This window comes from Harpia harpyja, chromosome 7, assembly GCF_026419915.1.
Source record: "Harpia harpyja isolate bHarHar1 chromosome 7, bHarHar1 primary haplotype, whole genome shotgun sequence".
NCBI lineage: Eukaryota > Metazoa > Chordata > Aves > Accipitriformes > Accipitridae > Harpia > Harpia harpyja.
The window spans coordinates 35,274,594-35,293,653 of record NC_068946.1 but is presented as its reverse complement, the minus strand read 5'-3'; the positions used below and the strand labels follow the sequence as shown (position 1 = coordinate 35,293,653).

At 36.6% G+C, this 19,060-nt stretch overlaps 1 protein-coding gene across 6 annotated transcripts in view; it reads right to left on the bottom strand.

The window, feature by feature from the left end:
* The window catches only part of LRP2 (LDL receptor related protein 2), a 135,611-nt gene that overhangs the window by 63,080 nt on the left and 53,471 nt on the right, over nt 1-19,060 (bottom strand). For 4 of the 6 annotated variants that reach the window (XM_052793431.1, XM_052793433.1, XM_052793434.1 and 1 more), the window contains exons 22-34: nt 18,249-18,488; nt 17,490-17,609; nt 16,989-17,105; nt 15,924-16,301; nt 15,392-15,406; nt 14,781-15,029; nt 13,385-13,596; nt 12,730-12,914; nt 11,563-11,791; nt 10,264-10,441; nt 8,129-8,257; nt 3,946-4,112; nt 395-538 (exon numbers count right to left, since the gene is read on the bottom strand). In XM_052793431.1, the coding sequence (XP_052649391.1) occupies nt 395-538; nt 3,946-4,112; nt 8,129-8,257; nt 10,264-10,441; nt 11,563-11,791; nt 12,730-12,914; nt 13,385-13,596; nt 14,781-15,029; nt 15,392-15,406; nt 15,924-16,301; nt 16,989-17,105; nt 17,490-17,609; nt 18,249-18,488 (2,363 nt within the window). The remainder of the gene's footprint in view (nt 1-394; nt 539-3,945; nt 4,113-8,128; nt 8,258-10,263; nt 10,442-11,562; nt 11,792-12,729; nt 12,915-13,384; nt 13,597-14,780; nt 15,030-15,391; nt 15,407-15,923; nt 16,302-16,988; nt 17,106-17,489; nt 17,610-18,248; nt 18,489-19,060) is intronic. The other 2 variants (XM_052793435.1, XM_052793437.1) reach the window with 1 other exon arrangement.

Sequence of the window (19,060 nt, the reverse complement as noted above, 5' to 3'; positions counted from 1 at the left end):
GTTCCTTTACTATCAGAGGCACTGCATTGGGATCATTGATTTGGAATGAGAATAGTAATAATAATAGTAACTCTAGTGATCAGAGAGGTTGTGTGTCAAACACCAGAAGCCTAATGACTTGAGGGGAGGGTAAAAAAAAAGAAAAGAAAAAAAAGAGACACCTATGCACAGATAAAATTCCCAGAATATACTGCTTCTAATCTTTTTTGACTATGCTCAAATTTAGGTTTATCTCTTCAAGTTTGTAAAGTATTTTTTCTACACAGACCGTTTCCATTTTAAAATAAACCTAATTTCAGTTTTTCACTAAAAAAATATTACTAATTTCAACCTGTACACATCGCAGTGAAAAATCTAGGCTATTACTTTCCAGTTATGCCTCTTAAATACTTACCTCAATTGACTGTGTCCCTGGGTTACTGTAATACAGGTTTGCAGATATCCAGTCCAATGCCAGACCAATAGGAGCACCAATAACAGCTGCTGGAGCAAAAACTGTCCTGTTGGCTCCATCTGACCTCACTCTGTGAATTTCACCCTTGGGAAAAAAGATAACAAAAGTGAAAAAAATGTCAAGAGCAGAAAACACTGTTCTATTCCAAGTACATGAGCCCTTACTTTATATTACAATCTTTTCTTAGCAAAATGAAAATCCAGTAGAAAGAAATGTATTTGTATATGCTCAATGTATAAACTTGTAAAAATAATATTGTAAATCGTATTGTAAATCCAGTGTGAAGAGGCATTACCGTTCACCAACCAAAACCTGATTGACAGAAATAAAGTATTTTATAAGGTTGGACTGTATATATTTAAGCTATATACAGTGACACTTCTGTAATTTCTATTTCATTATCAAAAGATTTTTACCAGGATACCTCAGTTAACCATCTTGAATATACCTGAAATCTAGTAAAGGAAAATAGTATTCTCTCCATGCATAAATACTTAAGAACCAAATTTTTAATAAGCTGTAATAGCAAGAATCAAGACTAAGATTATCCTTGCAGGTTTCTTCATAAGGGTAACCTTTGGAATAACAACTTATGATTTGCAGATTCTATGGTATTAGCTATAGTGTGTGATGCTAAAGCATGATATAAACAAGCACCAAACAGAGAAACAAGCCAGATAAAGGTCTGAAGGGGTTACTATAGCTGCCTTCCTGAGCTTTCTTCAGGTTATGTCAGTTTTACAGGAGTTCTGCAGAAGTCCTGCATATTGTCACATGATTTTTTTGCAACTAGTATTAATGCAGAATTTAAATACCAGCAGCTATCACGCATTATTAAGCCTTTTGGAGCAGAGGTCAGTAGGGTTGGGGGAGCTCTGAGCAGGTGTTGAAATCTGTTTCTCTCTTCTCACTACTTCTTCCTCCACTGATGCAGACATGCTGCACCTGTCCTGGGAAGATCTCACCCCACGGTGCAGGCTCCCAGACAAGGTAGCACTGGGACCCACCACCCCAGTTCTTCACTGAGGCGACACATGCAGTAGGTCTGTTCTGCTCTGGCACTTTGGTGAAAGACAGAGGGGCACTGCCAACTCGAAGGGACAGAAAATACAGCACACCATTAGAGCCTGAACTTTGCATCACTTGAAGACAGAAGCTGTGCAACTAACACTAGCCCAGTTCAGGAAGGGAGGAGATAGAGGCAGAGATAGAGCAGGCCCAGGCAGTAAAAAACAGAGAATCATTTTGTCCATATGCATATTCTTAATTGATTTGTTACCATGATATCAGTAGACCGTTTAAATATCTCAGTGCAGAATTGGAAATGGTGCTTCAGAAAGGAATCAACATATCAGATGGCAAAAATCTGAACAAGAACTCCAGGCCAAATTCACTGCTGGCTTAAATAGGCAGAATTTCTTAGACACCGGTAGAGTGCTGCTTGCTGAATCCTAACAATGTAGTGCCATTTGCAAATTACCCTGTCCTTGAATCCCTAGGCCTACAGAAAAAAGTAGGAAAGTAGGATAACTTTTGGTACTGTATAAACCCTACTTTGAGAGTCTGATGGATGTTGGATATTTACAGCAGTGTCTAGTATGATAGGCACTTTAGAGACAGTTAGGAGTTCTCCTGCCTATTACTGACATTTACAATTGATAACCTATGGAACATGACATCTGAAGATATAAATACTTCAGAAGTGTTTTTCAAGTAGAATATGATATTTATCTCTGTTTCCTGAGTTTGTTTCAGACAGGGTGAACAAGTTGATAGACGTTCACTTGAGCTCTAACTACAGCTTCAACTGTTGCCAACACTGGCAGTGAAATTACAGCTACAAACTATGCAAGTGTAGACAAACCCCAGGAAAACCCTAACATGCAATGGATGGAGGCAAAACAGGTTGTTAAGGAAGAGGCCTTGTGGTAATGAACAAGCACTACACTTAAGAAAGTAGGCAAATATGCTTCTGTCATTAGAAACCAGAGAAATATCTTTTTTCAGAGAGCGAGCCATGACCAACATGGGTGTCTCAGCTTGTGTTTGGAAGCAACAGCAGCCTGAGGCCTGCAGGTGAGGGGTACAGACAGGGGGCACAGCTCGTAGTCACCCATTTGTCAGGCTGGAGCTCAAGACCTAACTAAAAATACAGCACTTACCCGCACTCAGCCTGCAGAGGCACCTGGCTTTTCACTTGCCAGCTCTATTAATAGATATATCAGCCCATGACCTCCTACAGAACTGTTCAACCTCTTGTAAATGTCAGCTGTATCTGCTGGCTGAGATCTGTCAAGAACATTTTTTCAGACTGCACGGATGATCAAATAGATTCCCAAGTATTTATCTAGTTCCTTGGGCAAAGGTTTGCTTAAATAGGTCTATTTAAATACTTCATGGGAATTAAACATTCTAATTGTAAAAGAATAAATAATTAAATAAATTATAATTTCTTTATGAGTGACACAGAAAAGGCTTTAAAATGGGTGATTTTTTTAAACTTATTTGTACTTCAAACCTGCAAAATGTAAGGGAAATGGGTTGGGAAAAAAAACGTAAAACTTGTGTGGATGACAGGTAACAAGTTAGTGTGAACTATTTCTGTAAAACATAACTATGGAAATCTCCTTATCTACCATTATACTTCTCCAAGATGTAAGCACTGCTTTTCTTGAAAAAAGAACTGCTTTTAAGTTTCCAAGAGTGAACACATATTGCTGAATCAGCAGTTTCCTACCACATCCATCTCTCAGACTGCCACAGGTTTGGGTTTTTTTTAAGTGTCTATCCTGCAAAAATTGGGAATTTTTTTGCGGCAAGTTACCCTTAGGGAACACATATAATTTCTTAGTTAAGGACAAGCATAAAAAATGCTTAGTCAAACATTTATAATCAACAATTAAAAATTAGTTCAAACTATTTTTTAGATGTATAAGCCTCACGTGCTACCTGGAAACTGTGACTTTGCAATGATTTTCTTCTATTTAAAGGAAATGATGCCTCTCTACTATGTTTCTTCATTAAGTGCTCAGACTAGATGCATGTATTGTCATTCTGTTATTTAGTGCCACTGTGTCCAATGTACTGCTCCCACGGAGAGGTGTTCTGGCTGTGTTTGCAGAATTAAGTCCTAAGTCAAGTGAGAGGAGAAAGAGTGGACTACAGCAAAGGGGGGCTGAGAGTATGGTTCTGTCAATGCTTTCCAATATTTCCTGTTCATGTCTCTGGCTGAGCCAGAAATAGCATTAATCAAATATTTCAGCTGACAAAGATGAAAACTAATTTACAAAAGAGATTAAGCTTCCTTGCCTTACTGGGGGGGGAAACCGCCCCAAAACCCCAAACAACAACAAAAAAAACCCCCTTCCATTTCTTTCAATTATATTTATTAAAATTCTTACCTGCAATGCTAATATATTTCAGTCAAAAACATTATTTTAAAATAAAAAGTCTTATTTTAGTGCACATTTTGAACATAAATACTAACTTACTGGATTTTCAACCCAATAAATCATCTGTTCAGAGTCATCAAAGTCAACATCAACACCATTTTGAACTCCTGCTATTGGAACCATAGCATCGTTCGTCTTCTCCTCAGGGTTCAGAGAAATTCCATAAATTATATTATCTCTTACAGCAATAAGGAAAGGGTGTTCAACTGTGAAAACATATAATGTAATTCAGGGTTGTCTCTGATCAAGAAAATGGCATTATGATATACTTCCCCTCTCCCACCCAAAAGTTTCCTGATGCTGAGAATGGTTGAATGTTACCAGTGATGTTTTGCAACCACTTACCTGTCAGTTTGTTCCCTCACTAGGAGTAAGGTTATCAGTTACTGTAACTGTTGTAACATTTAAAGTTTCAGCACCACGCAATCACAATGTATGTGCAAGCAATTAAGGCAGGCAATCACTCAATTGCTGGCCAAGGGAAGAAGTACATTCACACAGCTGCTCTGAGCAGCTTTTTCAAATCTCTGAGAATGGGAACCAGCAGGACAAAGCTCTGAGGGCTCTAAGGGACATGCCTGAGGTGGGTTCTAATGCCTATTGAGCAGGATTCACAAGCAAGGTACCAATGTCAGAGGAGCAGTTTCTGACCTTTATTATTAAATATAACTGCAGTACTGTGTTTTCTTGTTTTACCTCTAAGGCAGTAGACATACTCCCTTATAGTATATTTACTTTTAGATAAACTTGTACCCTTATGCTTAAATCTTATTAACAAAGGGCATCTAGTCAGGTGACCTGAGAAACTGCATTGGAGAGCTGTAAAGTGTGAGTCAGCAACTTCATTTCTCATCTGCTAGGGAGTAGTGGAAGAGAATCTCCTGAACACCAATTCCCTTCTTCCTTGTGCTTTTGCCTTTGGAGAACAAATTCTAGTCTCTCTATAGGCACAAGCTACCACTTGATAGGGAACTGGGCTGCTACTGCTGCATACAGGGTAGCAGTAACTCATTTCCTCTTTTATAACAGATGAAAGACTTCTTTTGTTTTGTTTTTTTTTTTGTTTTGATTTTCTTCACTGGCTGCTTAATACGTTTACATAAATTTTGCAGTGAAAATCTTAACATGAAAAACCACAAACCACAGCATCATTGCATGTCTCAAAAATTGCTCTCCATACTTCTCTCTGGCAGCTGGAACTATTTGTCAAATTTGACATAAGCTTAGATATCGTTTGTCTCGGCACAAATATCACATTTTGGCAAATTGCCTGAAGATATATAGCTAGCTCTGCCTGTGAAATTCTTGGACTTCTTCCATTTTTTTTTTTCCCTAAGAATGCGGCATGCCAGTGCTCTTCTATAAAACATTTGCAAAGAACAGCTAAATTAATGTGAAATTGTTCCAATGTATACAGGACCCTGGAGTCTTTATTCCTTTTCTAATTGTACACAGTACAGCACTACTGAATCCTGCTGAAATACACGTATGTGAATTCTCTAGGCTAGGCTGTTTGTACTTGAGAAGTTTGACAGTCTCATTTAAACCAATTATAGTCTACAGAAAATTTTTCGCTGATTGCTTCCTTGAAGTTTAACACCTATGCAAATATATACAGTCTGATTATTCCTCATTCGTACAATGGACAATAGAGCAAATTTGCAGACCTATACAGACCTAAAATCTGTGCAGCTTCATCAGATAGACATTAATATAACTTCTGCAATTCTTAAACTTAATACAGGTTTACATGACAAATGATAAACTGTATAAAATTAATGTATTGTTATATTAAATATGCAAGTTTACCATATTAATACAAGATTTTAATATGCATAAATTCCATGCTTCATTTCCAAGCTGGCTTGCTACATTACCATCTTTAACATCAACCTGAAATGCAGTTTAAAGTAAAATAAGTGCAAAGGCAATCTTACAATATTAGCACTCTTCATCTTACATAAAGCTAGAAATGCTGCAATCCTAGAATCAATGCCTTTCCGTCAACATGAAGTTAGCAGTATTTAATATGTGAACTAAGTAGGCAGAGACCAGCAATATCATTGTGTTGTAGAGACACTGGGCAACCAAATGTATGCAGCTCAGTTTAATCTTTCTTCTGAAAGTTTCTGCTGGCCTATTAAAGTAAACAATGACAGCAAGGATAAGGGTAATAGTAAATGTTAGAAAAGAAATAGCAAATGCCTATTCCTTTGTAATCATTAGCAATAATTAAAATCTTTTACCATGAAAGTAATCAGCATATTTTTTATAACTTTTTCCAATGTGCTGACCTTCAGCAAATACATTATTTTTAAAAATTCCCAAAATCTGTATATTTTTTTACATACTGTTTTAAATGTATGATTCCATATAAAAACAAAATATAAGCCCATATAGTTTAAAAGACTTGTGCTTCACAGAAGGATGTTTCTATTTCTCTCTTACACAATTTATATTGAGCAATTATGTAATTTATAAAAGGGCCACAACTGTACCTAAGTAGAAACAGAGAAGTTTGAACATGTGGGCAATAAAGATAAGAACTGTCAATAGCTCGATTCAGTGGCAGAACTGTGTCAACCTCTACACAGGCATGTGCTTCATCACTGCCATGTTTCATTTCTTTCATCATGATCCCTTTATAAGCCTGTACATACTAAAACCAGTACAGATTTCTAAAAGAAACCCTCTTTTTTTAAAATAGATTAAACAAACTTGAACTTCATTTTAGATTATATAAATTGCTAATTCTCTTACTGCTGCTAAGAAAAATGTGAATGCAATATAGCTCTTTAAAGAGCACACTGCTAAGTATCAAGCAGGAAAAGAGCATGATATGGCTTTTAAAATTTAGATAGCTTTAAAAGAAAAGGACCTTTTGACTGACAGAGATTTCTAGTGTTAGTCCATCCCAAAGACAATTTCTACTTAAATTTCAGTGATTTGAAGCTTCCTTATTAGGGAGGCACCAAAGTATAATTTATATCTGTACAACTGATGGAAAATTTAATAATTAATGCTTCATCTGACAAAATTAAGCTGGTCAAATTTCTGGTCACAAACTGCCTGCCAGTAATTTTAATTTTTGTGACTTTTTTTTTTAATGAATTGTCTAAATGAGTTTTACAAATCATTGAGATCTGTGGACTGTTCAAAGAAAGTTCAGTGGTACTTTTTGATATGAAGTTTTGTTTTCAAAGGTTAGCTCTGTTACAGCTGCATCACCTGTGGCATCTGTAATTGTATATCTGTAATTGTAAAATCTGTGTTTCTAGACCTCCTGCATTTGGCATAATAATTTTTTTACTCTGGGGAGGGAAAAAGCTCAAGCTAGGAAATTTTGATCTGAATTCCAAAATCCATTAGTTCAAACTGGGTGAAGAGAATGATGAGGAACAGGGAGAGCACCTCTCCTCATTAGAGAAAACTAAAAGATCGTGACTTACTTCTTAGCAAAATACAGGCTGAGAAAGATTGTGAGTCACTTCAAATATATACAACAGAACATATATCAGGGATGAAGGAGAACTACTGATGCTATTTATCCTGAAGGACAAAAATGGCATAAGAAATGGGCATAAACTGGGGAAAGACTACGTTCGAACAGAAAATCAGGTTTCCAAATATCAAAATTGTGAGGTTCAGTGAGTTTTAGGGGTAAAAAACCAAATTAATCTTAAACTGGAGCTTGACTAGCGAAAGGGGACATGATATGGTAGTCAAGGACAAGAAGGAAACAGACTTGAGTGACCAAGAAAGTCCCTTCTAGTCCTGCATCCTGACATTCTTACAATTGCAACTCTTAAAAACAGGTTTCCAGGCTGAATATTTATAATGAGAAGGACAACATTCTGCCAGAGTATGTTTTCACTTTTAACTGATACTAAAGTCTTTTCCAGATGTATTCCAACAGCAAAACCTTGAATGTGCTGAGAAATTTTAAAACGTGGCTTCTTTAAAGTGCTTAAAGGAAAAATTGAGTTCATCCACTTCCCCCAAATGAAGCATTTGAACCTCTGATTTCTTTACAGAACCTGGCTCCAAACCTTTAGGCCAAGTATATTCCATGTGTCCTAAATGAAGTCTGCCTGGAATGGCCCCAAACTTCGATTTCATGAGCAGCAGCCGACAATCTGAAATATGCTTTTTGCCTGACAGAGGGATGGATTTGACAGTGTCACGTCTTTTTTTTTTTAATCTCTCATTATTACTGCCCTACCTCTCATGCAGTTCCTGTTATCAGGAGAAAGTATCCATCCTGAAGGACAAGCACAGGAAAAAAAAAGTGGTCCAGATGAAGAAAGCAAGCAGAGGTGGCTACAGGGGGATGATGCACAAGAATTGATACCTGAAAAGAAAAAAAAAGTATTAGCAATTGTAACAATATGAGCGACTGGAAAGAATATTCAATCTCATTGCTACCAATAATATCAACCCAGCACTAAATCAGTTTTGCTATTTCCTTAAAATTAAAAAATTAAGTTATTTCCAAGAACCACAATACAATACACTTGTAACAGGATATAATTTTTCATGTAAAACCAGTAGCATTATCACAGTGGTCTTTTCAATTTTTTTGCATCATAGAAAATCTTTCAAACTCCTTTTCAAACTTTTCGTAACTGCACTAGGAGGCCTGTGGGATTTTCAGTCTTTGATCATTATAACCCTTCTAGATGGGGGATTTAAATTATTTACTGAAGCTTCTTGGAGAGAACTAAAGAGACAAAATAGTTGCCTACATCTCGTTCAAAGGTAGTGGGAGTTCAATGCATAATTTCTTGGATGACTTTGAAACTGTCAGTCTAAGCTTGTAAAATGTAAAAAAGACAGTGAAGAAGGTCTCAACTGACTGCTATTATTACTATACACTAAAATTTATCCATTTAGATCACTTCCACAAACGTGCCGCTAAAGAAGATTTTTCAGGATGAGCCATCTTCATAATAAAAGTCAGATTTTGAGTACAATCTTAGCAACTGCAGCAGGCCTTAGTCTAAAAAGCTTGGAAGTTCCAGGAAATGACACAATTGTTCCTAATATAAAAACTAACAAGAACTGAAAACAAATTAACAAGATGGCAATAAAACGATGGCATAAACTCAGAACTCAAGCTGTAAGAAAATTATTAATCTCATCAGTTTAACAAATCCAAACTTTAGTTGGTGTAAGTTCTAATGATTTACAAAAAAGGAGAGTAGATGATAATTTTAATACTGCATCTGGAATTTCAATCAGCAAATAATTATTTCTTCATTGGTAAACTTGCTATTTTGCAAGTGCTTTATTCCCTTCTCTGTCTGGTCACATAAAGTACAACAGAACAATTCTAAATGAAAGATCATAAAATGTACTAATTTAATACAATGAAGAAAAATAAATACTTTTCTCCACCAGTGGTAGAAAGTTTTTTAAACCTTGGGTTGTAAAATAAAACCTCTTAAACCAGAACTATGATGTATAAATTAATGGTACCCTCTGGTGACTGTACAATTTGCAGTAAGAGTGCCAAGAGGCTTTAGTTCTGAACATGATTGAGGAACGTTTTGTTCCAAAACAAATATAGCACTGAAATTACTAGCGCCTTACTCAGATGCAAGTACCTGCCCTCCCCGGTATGAAAGTTTTCAAGAAAAAAAAAAAAAAAGTAAGTCATTGTAACATTTTTTAATCAGAAACACTCCATACACAAGAAATATAGCAGAAAATGAAAGATAATATTCATATCAATATATTTCCCACTCTGCAAGTCATGCCATGAAATGACAAAAGGCCTGATTTGGAAGATAACTCTAACTAGGAGAAAGAAAAAAAAAATTTTTTTTTTTTAATAGTCTTTCAGCTGCAAAAGATCATGTGCATATGATCTTAGCAGGAATCCTGAATGCAATGAAGGGGTTTATTTATTATTATTATTATTTCACCAATTAAAATAGTGCAGAAGTGCTTTCAGAGAAGGTTGATGACAGTAATCTTGTCTAAAAGAATATTATTAACATACAAGGAAGTGAGTCTGGTATGCCACAGAGACAAATTTTAAAAATTAAAATCCTTTCCAAAAACGCTCCAATTTTCTTATAAAAACATTCAAAACAAAGTGCAAGAAAGTGGCACATACTACTTTCCTATTATTCTTTTTGGCTAGTCATTATGCTTACATGCTGCCTAGGTTACTTTCCCTAAACATCAGGTTGGACAGGCTGAAATGACCTTCAGTTGCAAGTCAATAGTATGAACTGTTTACTTTTTTTAACCCAGCCCATTTGCTGACAAGACTGATTCCAGGAGTGCATATGTATGACATTACTGCATGGCTTATTTTTGTAATTACCAAAGTTGTTTTGCTGAACTTACCATTAGGTTGCTTTACAGGATGGACTGCCACAAGCCCCAAAGGCTGGTGAATGTTATAAATCATAACTGTCTGGTTTCCTCCATGCCATTTATTAGCCCGAATTACTCGATTAGTATAACGGTCACTCCAGTACACAAAATCTTCAAAGACAGTTAGAGCATGTGGATGCTGCAATATCTAAAACGTAAGAATGTTTACCAATTTAGTTCTGGAGATTTGTATATTTAAAGATTGCAATGAAGTAACAACAGAGCTGAGCATAATTTAAAAAAAATAAGAAAAAAAAGCAGTTGTGTCTCAAAAGATGTTTTTCAGCAAAAGAATATGAAATATCATCTATTGCCTGAAAACAAGACATTAATTATGGGGGAAATACACATTTTTTAAAATGAAAATGCTAAATAGACCCTGTGATATGTACAGCATGAGGAATTAACAAAGCAGTCTAACTGTAAGGCAGAACACTGGGAACCAACAGGTAAATACCCAATTGTAGATTTTCAAGGGCACAAGAGGAAATGTCTAGTGAGAGTTACAGACCTGTCAAGACCTTGCATCCCTGATAAGCAACCCTATAATTTAGCAGAGGGTCGAAGAAGGTGGCTTATCTAAATTTCAGAAAACTAGGAGTGGGGCAAGAAAGTTTGCACCAGCTCCTATTTCACAAGAATTGTCTCTCTAGCCAAAAATAAAAGCCCCAAGGTTCAATTCTTGAAAATATACATGTGGTTATTTATACCAGCTTATATGTACCAACTGAATATCTGAACTATTGTGCTGGTACAGGGACAGTGCTACAAGCTGACAACAGCACTTCATTGGGAGATAGCCTGTAAGGGGGATGGTCTTCATGAAGTGCCCTGCACACAGCAAGTCCTGGCAGCACAAAACCTTTCACTGCTGTCAAGAATAGTAGCAATCTTCACTCACAGAACGTGACCCGGTAAAGTTCTTCCAGGTTTTTGTACTGTATTTGCTTATACTAACTAGCTGGTGCATTTGCTGTGGGCAGTGTCAGATGTCACCTTTAGACTTCATGCATGCAGACAGAACAAATGAGAATTATCTAAAGCACTAAGATTACACTCAGCTCCAGGTTCTGTTGAAGATCTCCTGAGAGACTGTGAATAGGATATGCAATTCTTTTTCCAGCTGTAGCAAGCAGATAGAATACTTCATATCTGCTTCACCCAAGTATTTTGAAGAAAAACACATCCAGGTCTATGACAGTGCAAATATGTTTTTAAGTACTACCGGCAAGGACACGGTAAAACAATGGTTTCTTATTAATGTCTTACCAGATCGCTTGCAACCACCTGTCGTCTGTTGTTTCCATTGTAATCACAAAAATCGATATAATCAAGATAAGCATCAGCAAAATAGAGAAGTTTATTTGGATAATCAATGGAGAGTCCATTAGGCCAGTAGATTTTATTGTTAATAATCACTGTTCGCATTTTGCCATCCATGCTGGCTTTTTCAATTCGAGGGTTTTGGCCCCAGTCAGTCCAGAACATTACATGAGCACTGAAAAAATAACTTGTGGTTACCAATCTGAAAAAAACCTACCTGCCTATTGAGAAACATTACACGAAGACTCATTAGCCAAAAAATAGAAACAACCTTTTTAAGAAAGTCCTACACAATGATACAGAAATTATTCATTTCAGCAGCATGCTTACTCAAGATATTACCATAATTTCTGTTGCAAAAATTCTTTTAATGCTTCTACTGCTGTCTTCATTTGTCAATAATAGCAGCATAAAAAAGCTACTGTTATCACTGTTTTTCAACATTGATTATAAGCTGATTCTCTGGTTGCTAAATAATAATTTGATATGGGTTTGTACTTTTACGGGCACGCATTGATAATGTCAACAGTGCTATACTGAAGAGCCCCATGTGACTGGCTGTAAACAGAGTTCAAGGCATTGAGGAGCTCAAAAAAAAGTAAAAGTTTGTACACATACAGTTCAAATCATAACATTCCATTTACTGTATGCCACTTGCTGTCTGAAACGGGAAGGTGCTTTTGTGATAACATTAATATGGTATAGATCATTATTTTAGACTTAGGGCTATGAAGGAACCTGTTCCTTGCCAGGTAGGCATACCACATTATACTACATGTAGGTTTGTGGTAAACCACCAACTGATAATGATACGTCAGAATTTTGAATTAATAGTTCTTAACCAGGAAGCAAATGCAGGAAAATCTGTTTTACAGGAAAAAAAAAAATCTTGTTACAGTGAAACAGAACAACAGATTACACATAATTACCATATGACTTGAAATATTAAATCACCTCTGCAAACACACTATTTTAAAAAATTATCTTAAGTTTTCTCTTCCACTTGTCATTTACAATTACAATACAATTTGGGCATATCTCAAATTTGATTATTGTTACATCATAAAATATGCATCTTTTCAAAACAAAACATAAAAAAAAAAAAAGTCTTACTCAATTCTGGGATCCAACACTAGTCCCCTTGGGTTTGTCATATTTTCACTAATCAGCACAGTCCTGTGGCTCCCATCCATTTTAGAGACTTCAATTGTTTCCAGAACAAAGTCTGTCCAGTAGAGATTGCGACCCACCCAATCTACTGCTATACTTTCAGTCACAGTGACACCACTGTCAAACACCTGTTTAATAACAAAGAGAGAGAGGGAGAAAGAGAGGGAACAAACTAGTGATATTAAATTTTTTACCCTTTCCATTTCTATAGATATGGAAAATGGGGAACCAAATCTCCAACATTTTCTAGGTCTTTTATGCAGAATGAGTCACAATGTACATATTAAAAGCACTGACAAAGCATATACCTAAACACTCCTACCAACTTCAGTGGGTCTACTGAAGAAGTCAGCATCTACGAATAGGAAAATCAACTTATAGCCTGATGTTAAAAAATGGCTTCTTGAAAGCATTCAATTTTCTCTTTCAAAAAGCTATATGAAATGTTGGCTTAGTATCTACAAAATTGTTTCACTTTGTCTATGTTATCTCTCTTCTTACTATGTTGGGATTCCCTCTTCCCCTTTGTTAACTGGAGATACAGTGTCTTCATTGTCTCTCTGCAACAAAGAGACAAGAATAACTCAGCAAAACTTACTATTTTTCGGTCAGTCCCATTTTGATAAGCACTCCAAATTTTATCCTGTGTTGTATCAGACCAAAAGATACGATCTGTGATTGAATCAAAATCAATAGCCACAATATTCCTCCCATCCCGAACCAGAGAATAAATACTGTGTGACTGAGAGGTGATGTTGTCCACAACAATTTGGTTACGACTAGCCACCAGCAAAAGAAGATTCCCAGACTCTGTCAAAGGAAAAGAAATTAAAATAAACCAATAAGCTCTTCAACAGTAATTCTGTAAGAAAAAGAAACACTGACTAATTTGACATGGCTTTATAGCATCAAAGCTATTGTATCTAGATACACATATTGAAAGGACAAATTCAAATCAATTCTCAGGCCAAGATATTTTATCACACCCAGTCTGTCCATCCTGACTTTTGGATCTACCTTGGCTTTTCTCTACCCTTTCTCCACCATTTACTCTTTCTGCCAGACTCCCCTCTCAGTCTCATATCTGGACCTCCAGTCCTCTTCCCCATTGTCCAACTAGTTTGCTGCTGACATCCAACCCTCATTCCTCCATAAGCCACTCTCGGCTCCCAGTCCTGATTCAAACCCCGAAGTTCTTTGTACCACCAGTTACTCTACTCAGCGTGGCTCTTCCTCCTTTTTAGCCAGCCTGCTCTTTTTTCCCCCTTTAGACTGCATGGGGACCAGGGAGAAGAATAAACAGATTACAGGAAAGCCATAGGCTGCTGCAGTTAGATTGCTGTGCAGCAGGTTACACCGATAAGCTGCTGAAAAACAACTGAAGAGTAGCAACCATAAAGACAGCAAACTATGGGAAACTCCCTATTATTAAAGGCCAAACTTATTTGCAGGTAAATTGCAAGAGTCTTCCACAACCTAAGTATATCCCTAAACCAGGAATCCTGTGGTGACAAATTCCACTGGGCATATGACTCCTCTGTACTGTCAGTGCACTACGTAAGAGACACAGAAAAATGGACTGCTAGGCTGTGTTGGTGTTGTTTGCTCTTTAGAAATGAGCACAGTATGGCATAGGCACTAGGTAAGTCTTGTGAAGGGCTGGGATTTAAACCCTCTGTGAGCATTGAACTTCACAAAGAGCAAATTTTAACCTATGACTTACACGTGCGTGGCATTGCTTTTCTCCAGAATATTATTTTTGACCATTCCAGGGTTAAAAATTACAGTGTTAATTTAAATATATTATTTCAAGGAAATAATAGTTTCCAATTAACCCCTCAGCTGACAGTTTTAATACTCAAGGTCATCTGCCATGAACATGAACAGCAGCTGTTCACATCAGCTCTTTTAAAAGAGAACAATATGAAAATGGCAAAGCTGGACATTTCCCAGATGCTGTTGTCATTCTTTAGGTTGACAACAATGTTCCTCACCTGCTGCTTTACAAGTCTTCCCATTGGTTTCTAAAATGTATCCTTCATCACAGTAACACCTAAAAGACCCTCTTTCATTGTAACAGTGCTGACTACAAAAGCCTGGAGGGTCACATTCATTAATATCTTCACAGGTCTTGGAGTCGTTTGCAAGCTGGTATCCAACAGGACAGGTACACTGAGCTCCAAATGGTCCTTGAATACATTCATGAGTACAGCCGGCATTATTGTCAGAGCAGCTCTCCTGATCTGAAATGGGGTTAAAATAAGCAAATAGTTAAGAAAAGCTTCTTATGCTAAATTTAATACTTTGCAATTGCATTACCAGCCTAAGACTGCTGCTAAAACATAACTGCACAATCATCAGTTAAGCAATGTGAGACTGGACTGAGGCCCTTATGCAAAATATAACACACACAATGCACATAAAGGCAGGTAACAACATAGTATGTACTACTGAATCCCATTACATGAATGCTAAACAGAAGGCTGTCTAAGCATTTATAACAGATTTTTCAGAACTAGCTAGAAATATAGAAAAAAATTTACTGTACCACTCCAAACCTAAAATTGTATTATAAACAATAATTTAAAATCATTTATAATCATACCTGGCTGGGGTTCATCTGAGAATGTGCATTGATTAAAGAGAAGAAGGAGGAAAGAAGGAGAGAAAGAAAAAGGTTATGCTTAAATCAATTCATAATCAACATAAATACAAATTCTGGCTACATGTGAGCTTTCAGATTTTTTCATGATTTTTGAAGTTAGAAATTCAAAAGAAAATATTAAGGACTGAATCACATTTCAACTGAACTTAAAGCATACCGTGCTTTAGTGAATGTGTTCAGGAACACAAAACTCATTCCCATATTGCTATATAAAAACCTATATTGAAGTCAGCAGAAGTAACATTCTAATTCAGAGCACAAGATTGGACATAGCTAATGAATTCACCGGTCATCATCGTAGTCTCCTTTCATTGCAAGCAAGTTCCACTTAGTAATTTGAGCTCTAATTTCAGCATGCTTACAATTTCTGCTAGAAGTGTTGCTGCACTAAATACAGCATGCTGAATATTCCATTTCTTTCTGAAGCCGTAGCACATAGTAGGCTATAACAGATGCTTGAACAGTAACTTACTGCACAATGGGGATTCATCCGCTCCATTAGGACAATCAGCAGAATTATCACATACTTTGCTCAGATTCACACAGATACTGTGACCTGGACATTGCCACTGCCAGCTGGGGCACCGGAAGGGTTGAGTAGGACAATCTCTCTCATCACTCATATCCCTGCAGTCATTATCGCCATCACAGATCCATGCTCGATAGACACAGTTGCCATTATCACAGTGGAAAAGAGATGGAGGACAGGTCCTGGCAGGACATCTATGATGTTCATCTGAGCCATCTGCACAGTCAAGATGGCCATCACATTCCCAGTTAGCAGGAACACAACTGCCATCTGATTGACACTGGAATTCATTCTGGTGGCACATCCCTGGTGGTCTTGTAGCTAAAACAGTGACATTCAACAGTTCAGAAGCTATTTCAATTTTAGACAGAGAAGCAAAATCACTATGTTCAGCTCATCTTTTGCATAAGTAGTTACAATACTATTAAGAACTGTGTTGCTTTTAGATCAGGCCATAGAATCACAGCCAGTTAATCTACATGACATTTCAGAATCTGACCAATTTAATTCCTACTTTATAATATGGTGAACAAGGCAATTCAACTGTTGTTATATTTTGAGCAAGCACATACTGATATCTGTGTATATTGGTATCTATGTACATGCCCAAAGCAATATGAAATTACTTGCTGAAACTAGTTTTCACCACCTTGCATTGCAACATTTTAACTAACTTAAATGAAAAAAATACTCAAGGAAAAGTTTCAATCTAACTCTCATGGATACAAAGTTTTACTTTTAAACCCTGAGACTGAGGTGCCAAGTAAAACAAAACGTTAGAGCCAAAAGGAATGCTAACTCTACTCTGCCAGAAAAATCCACTCTTGAGCTGGAACCTACTGCGTTGGAAATTTCTGCCCAGAAAAATGATTTATAGACAAGTTTCCCTAAAATGAATTTTGAGGTTTTAAGGACAGTAGTGCCAATTATTTGATATAGCAGATAAAGGAAATTTTCAGAAGCATTACCTAATAACTGAAGCCTTTCTTTCAGCATCAGTATACTTACGGCAATCAGTCTCATCTGAGTGATCATTACAGTCAAAAACACCATCACACTGGTAGTAAGTGCTGATACACTGGTCTCCACTTAGACATTTAAACTCTGTGGCACTGCAGTTATATACTACAAAATAAAAAAATATTGATGTTGTTTATTTATTTTGCAGAGCTAAACTGCACCCAATTTTTCTACACGTGCCCAAGTCAGATATGATATCAGGAGTCCAAGTTCCACTGCAGAACATGATTTCCCTCGGACCCAGAAAATGCAGTGAGCTTGGAATCTACAGAAAAGAGAGGAAACAGATTTCAGCCCCTTGCAACCAGCCTAGAGATCAAAAGGCTTACTAAAATGCTAAAACAAGCATCACAAACAAGGTTAATTTATGGATAGGTTTATAATGCATTCTGCTGTCTTGGAGCTGGTAATACGAGATCACCAAAGACACCTCGGGGGCAAGAGTGAGGAAACAATAAAGAGGCATTCAACAAATGAAGTTACACTTACTGCAGTCATGCTCATCAGCACCATCTATACAGTCTTTGTCTCCATCACAGACATAGAATGGGTCAATACAGCGATGGTCAGGACACTGAAATTGCCTGGGTTCACAAGTACCTGTGAAAGCTATTAAGAGTGACAATAAATTCAGATGTGTTTCTTTTCTCTCTTCTGAAATCAGCATAATACTGAGACAGTAGAAAGACACTATCACTAACTTGCTGCATATAATGCAGCAACTAGTAATGATAGAAATTACAAGCACTGATACATTAGTATCAGATAATTGTTTATTCATATGTAGGCTTGGACTCATGCAAAACAAACAGAAGATTCCACTCAGTGGTAAATAACGCTAAAGAAAGTATATGGAAAAACTACCATCTTACTTGGTAAAAACTTCTGGACTAGATTAGCTGACTACACTATTAGTCATCACTGAGATCACTCATGAAGTAAGTGCTTAGAACATCTAAGCTTTAGCTGCTTTTTGCTGTAAATTGCAGTGGATGACATTATGCAGCACCATGATTATAATTATCAACAGTTGCCCCTTTTTATTTTCTTTTATTATTTTTCTGCATTCTACTTGGCTCTGGTAGTTCTAATTAGGCGAGTTTTCCATATCTTATGGACTGCAAAACATTAGTCTAACTTAAATATTAGTTCTTTCTTCCTAATTTCATTTATCACCCCTACACCAACACACATATCTATGTTGACATACAGAGTTGTTATAAAACAACAGACAGTTGTGGTACTCACTGCAGTTTTTTTCATCTGACCCATCACCACAGTCATTATCAGTATCACATAGCCAGATCCTAGGAATACATCTTCTATTATCACAGGTGAACAGGGTTACAGGGCACGAAGTGGGTCCTTGTGTAGGACAATGCAATTCATCACTGCCATCAAAACAGTCATTATGTTTATCGCAACGCCAACGACCTGGAATACACTGTCCACTGGCACAGGTAAAAGCTGATGAAGCACAAGTATTGTCTAAATAAAAAACAAAACAGGAGGACACTTTTATAAAGATTTCCAAAACCTGCCTTCCCTGCCAGAGTATTCAGTACATTTAGTACACTTACAGAATGTCTAAAATATGTATCAAGTTCTAAAATCCACATTGGTTAAAATGAAAATGTCTGTCATGCCAACGTGCTGCAGAACTGAACAGAATACTTACAAGCTTTTTTAAACTGCAAGAATCAATAAGAAACTAAATTGTTAAGCACTTCAAAACAATCTAAAGAACAAGAAAAATAACTTCTTCAAGTAACCATTTGCTTTATACTTTCCTTTTCCCCAAAAGATGTTCTGGTTATTCTAAAATAGCCCACTAGTAAGAAATAGAGTTTATACCTTAGTCATACTAGTTAGTCATATGCATTAAGAAGCACATTTTATTAATATGTCCTATTTTCTTGTTTGTGATTTAAAAGAAAGAATTAATTCTGACGAAAGAAGCAGCAAATATGTCATAAAAGCCAAGAACTCTTTAATATCTTATCAACTATAATTATCCCACTGTTCTCTCAATTTACTTGATCAATAAAATATTCCGAGAC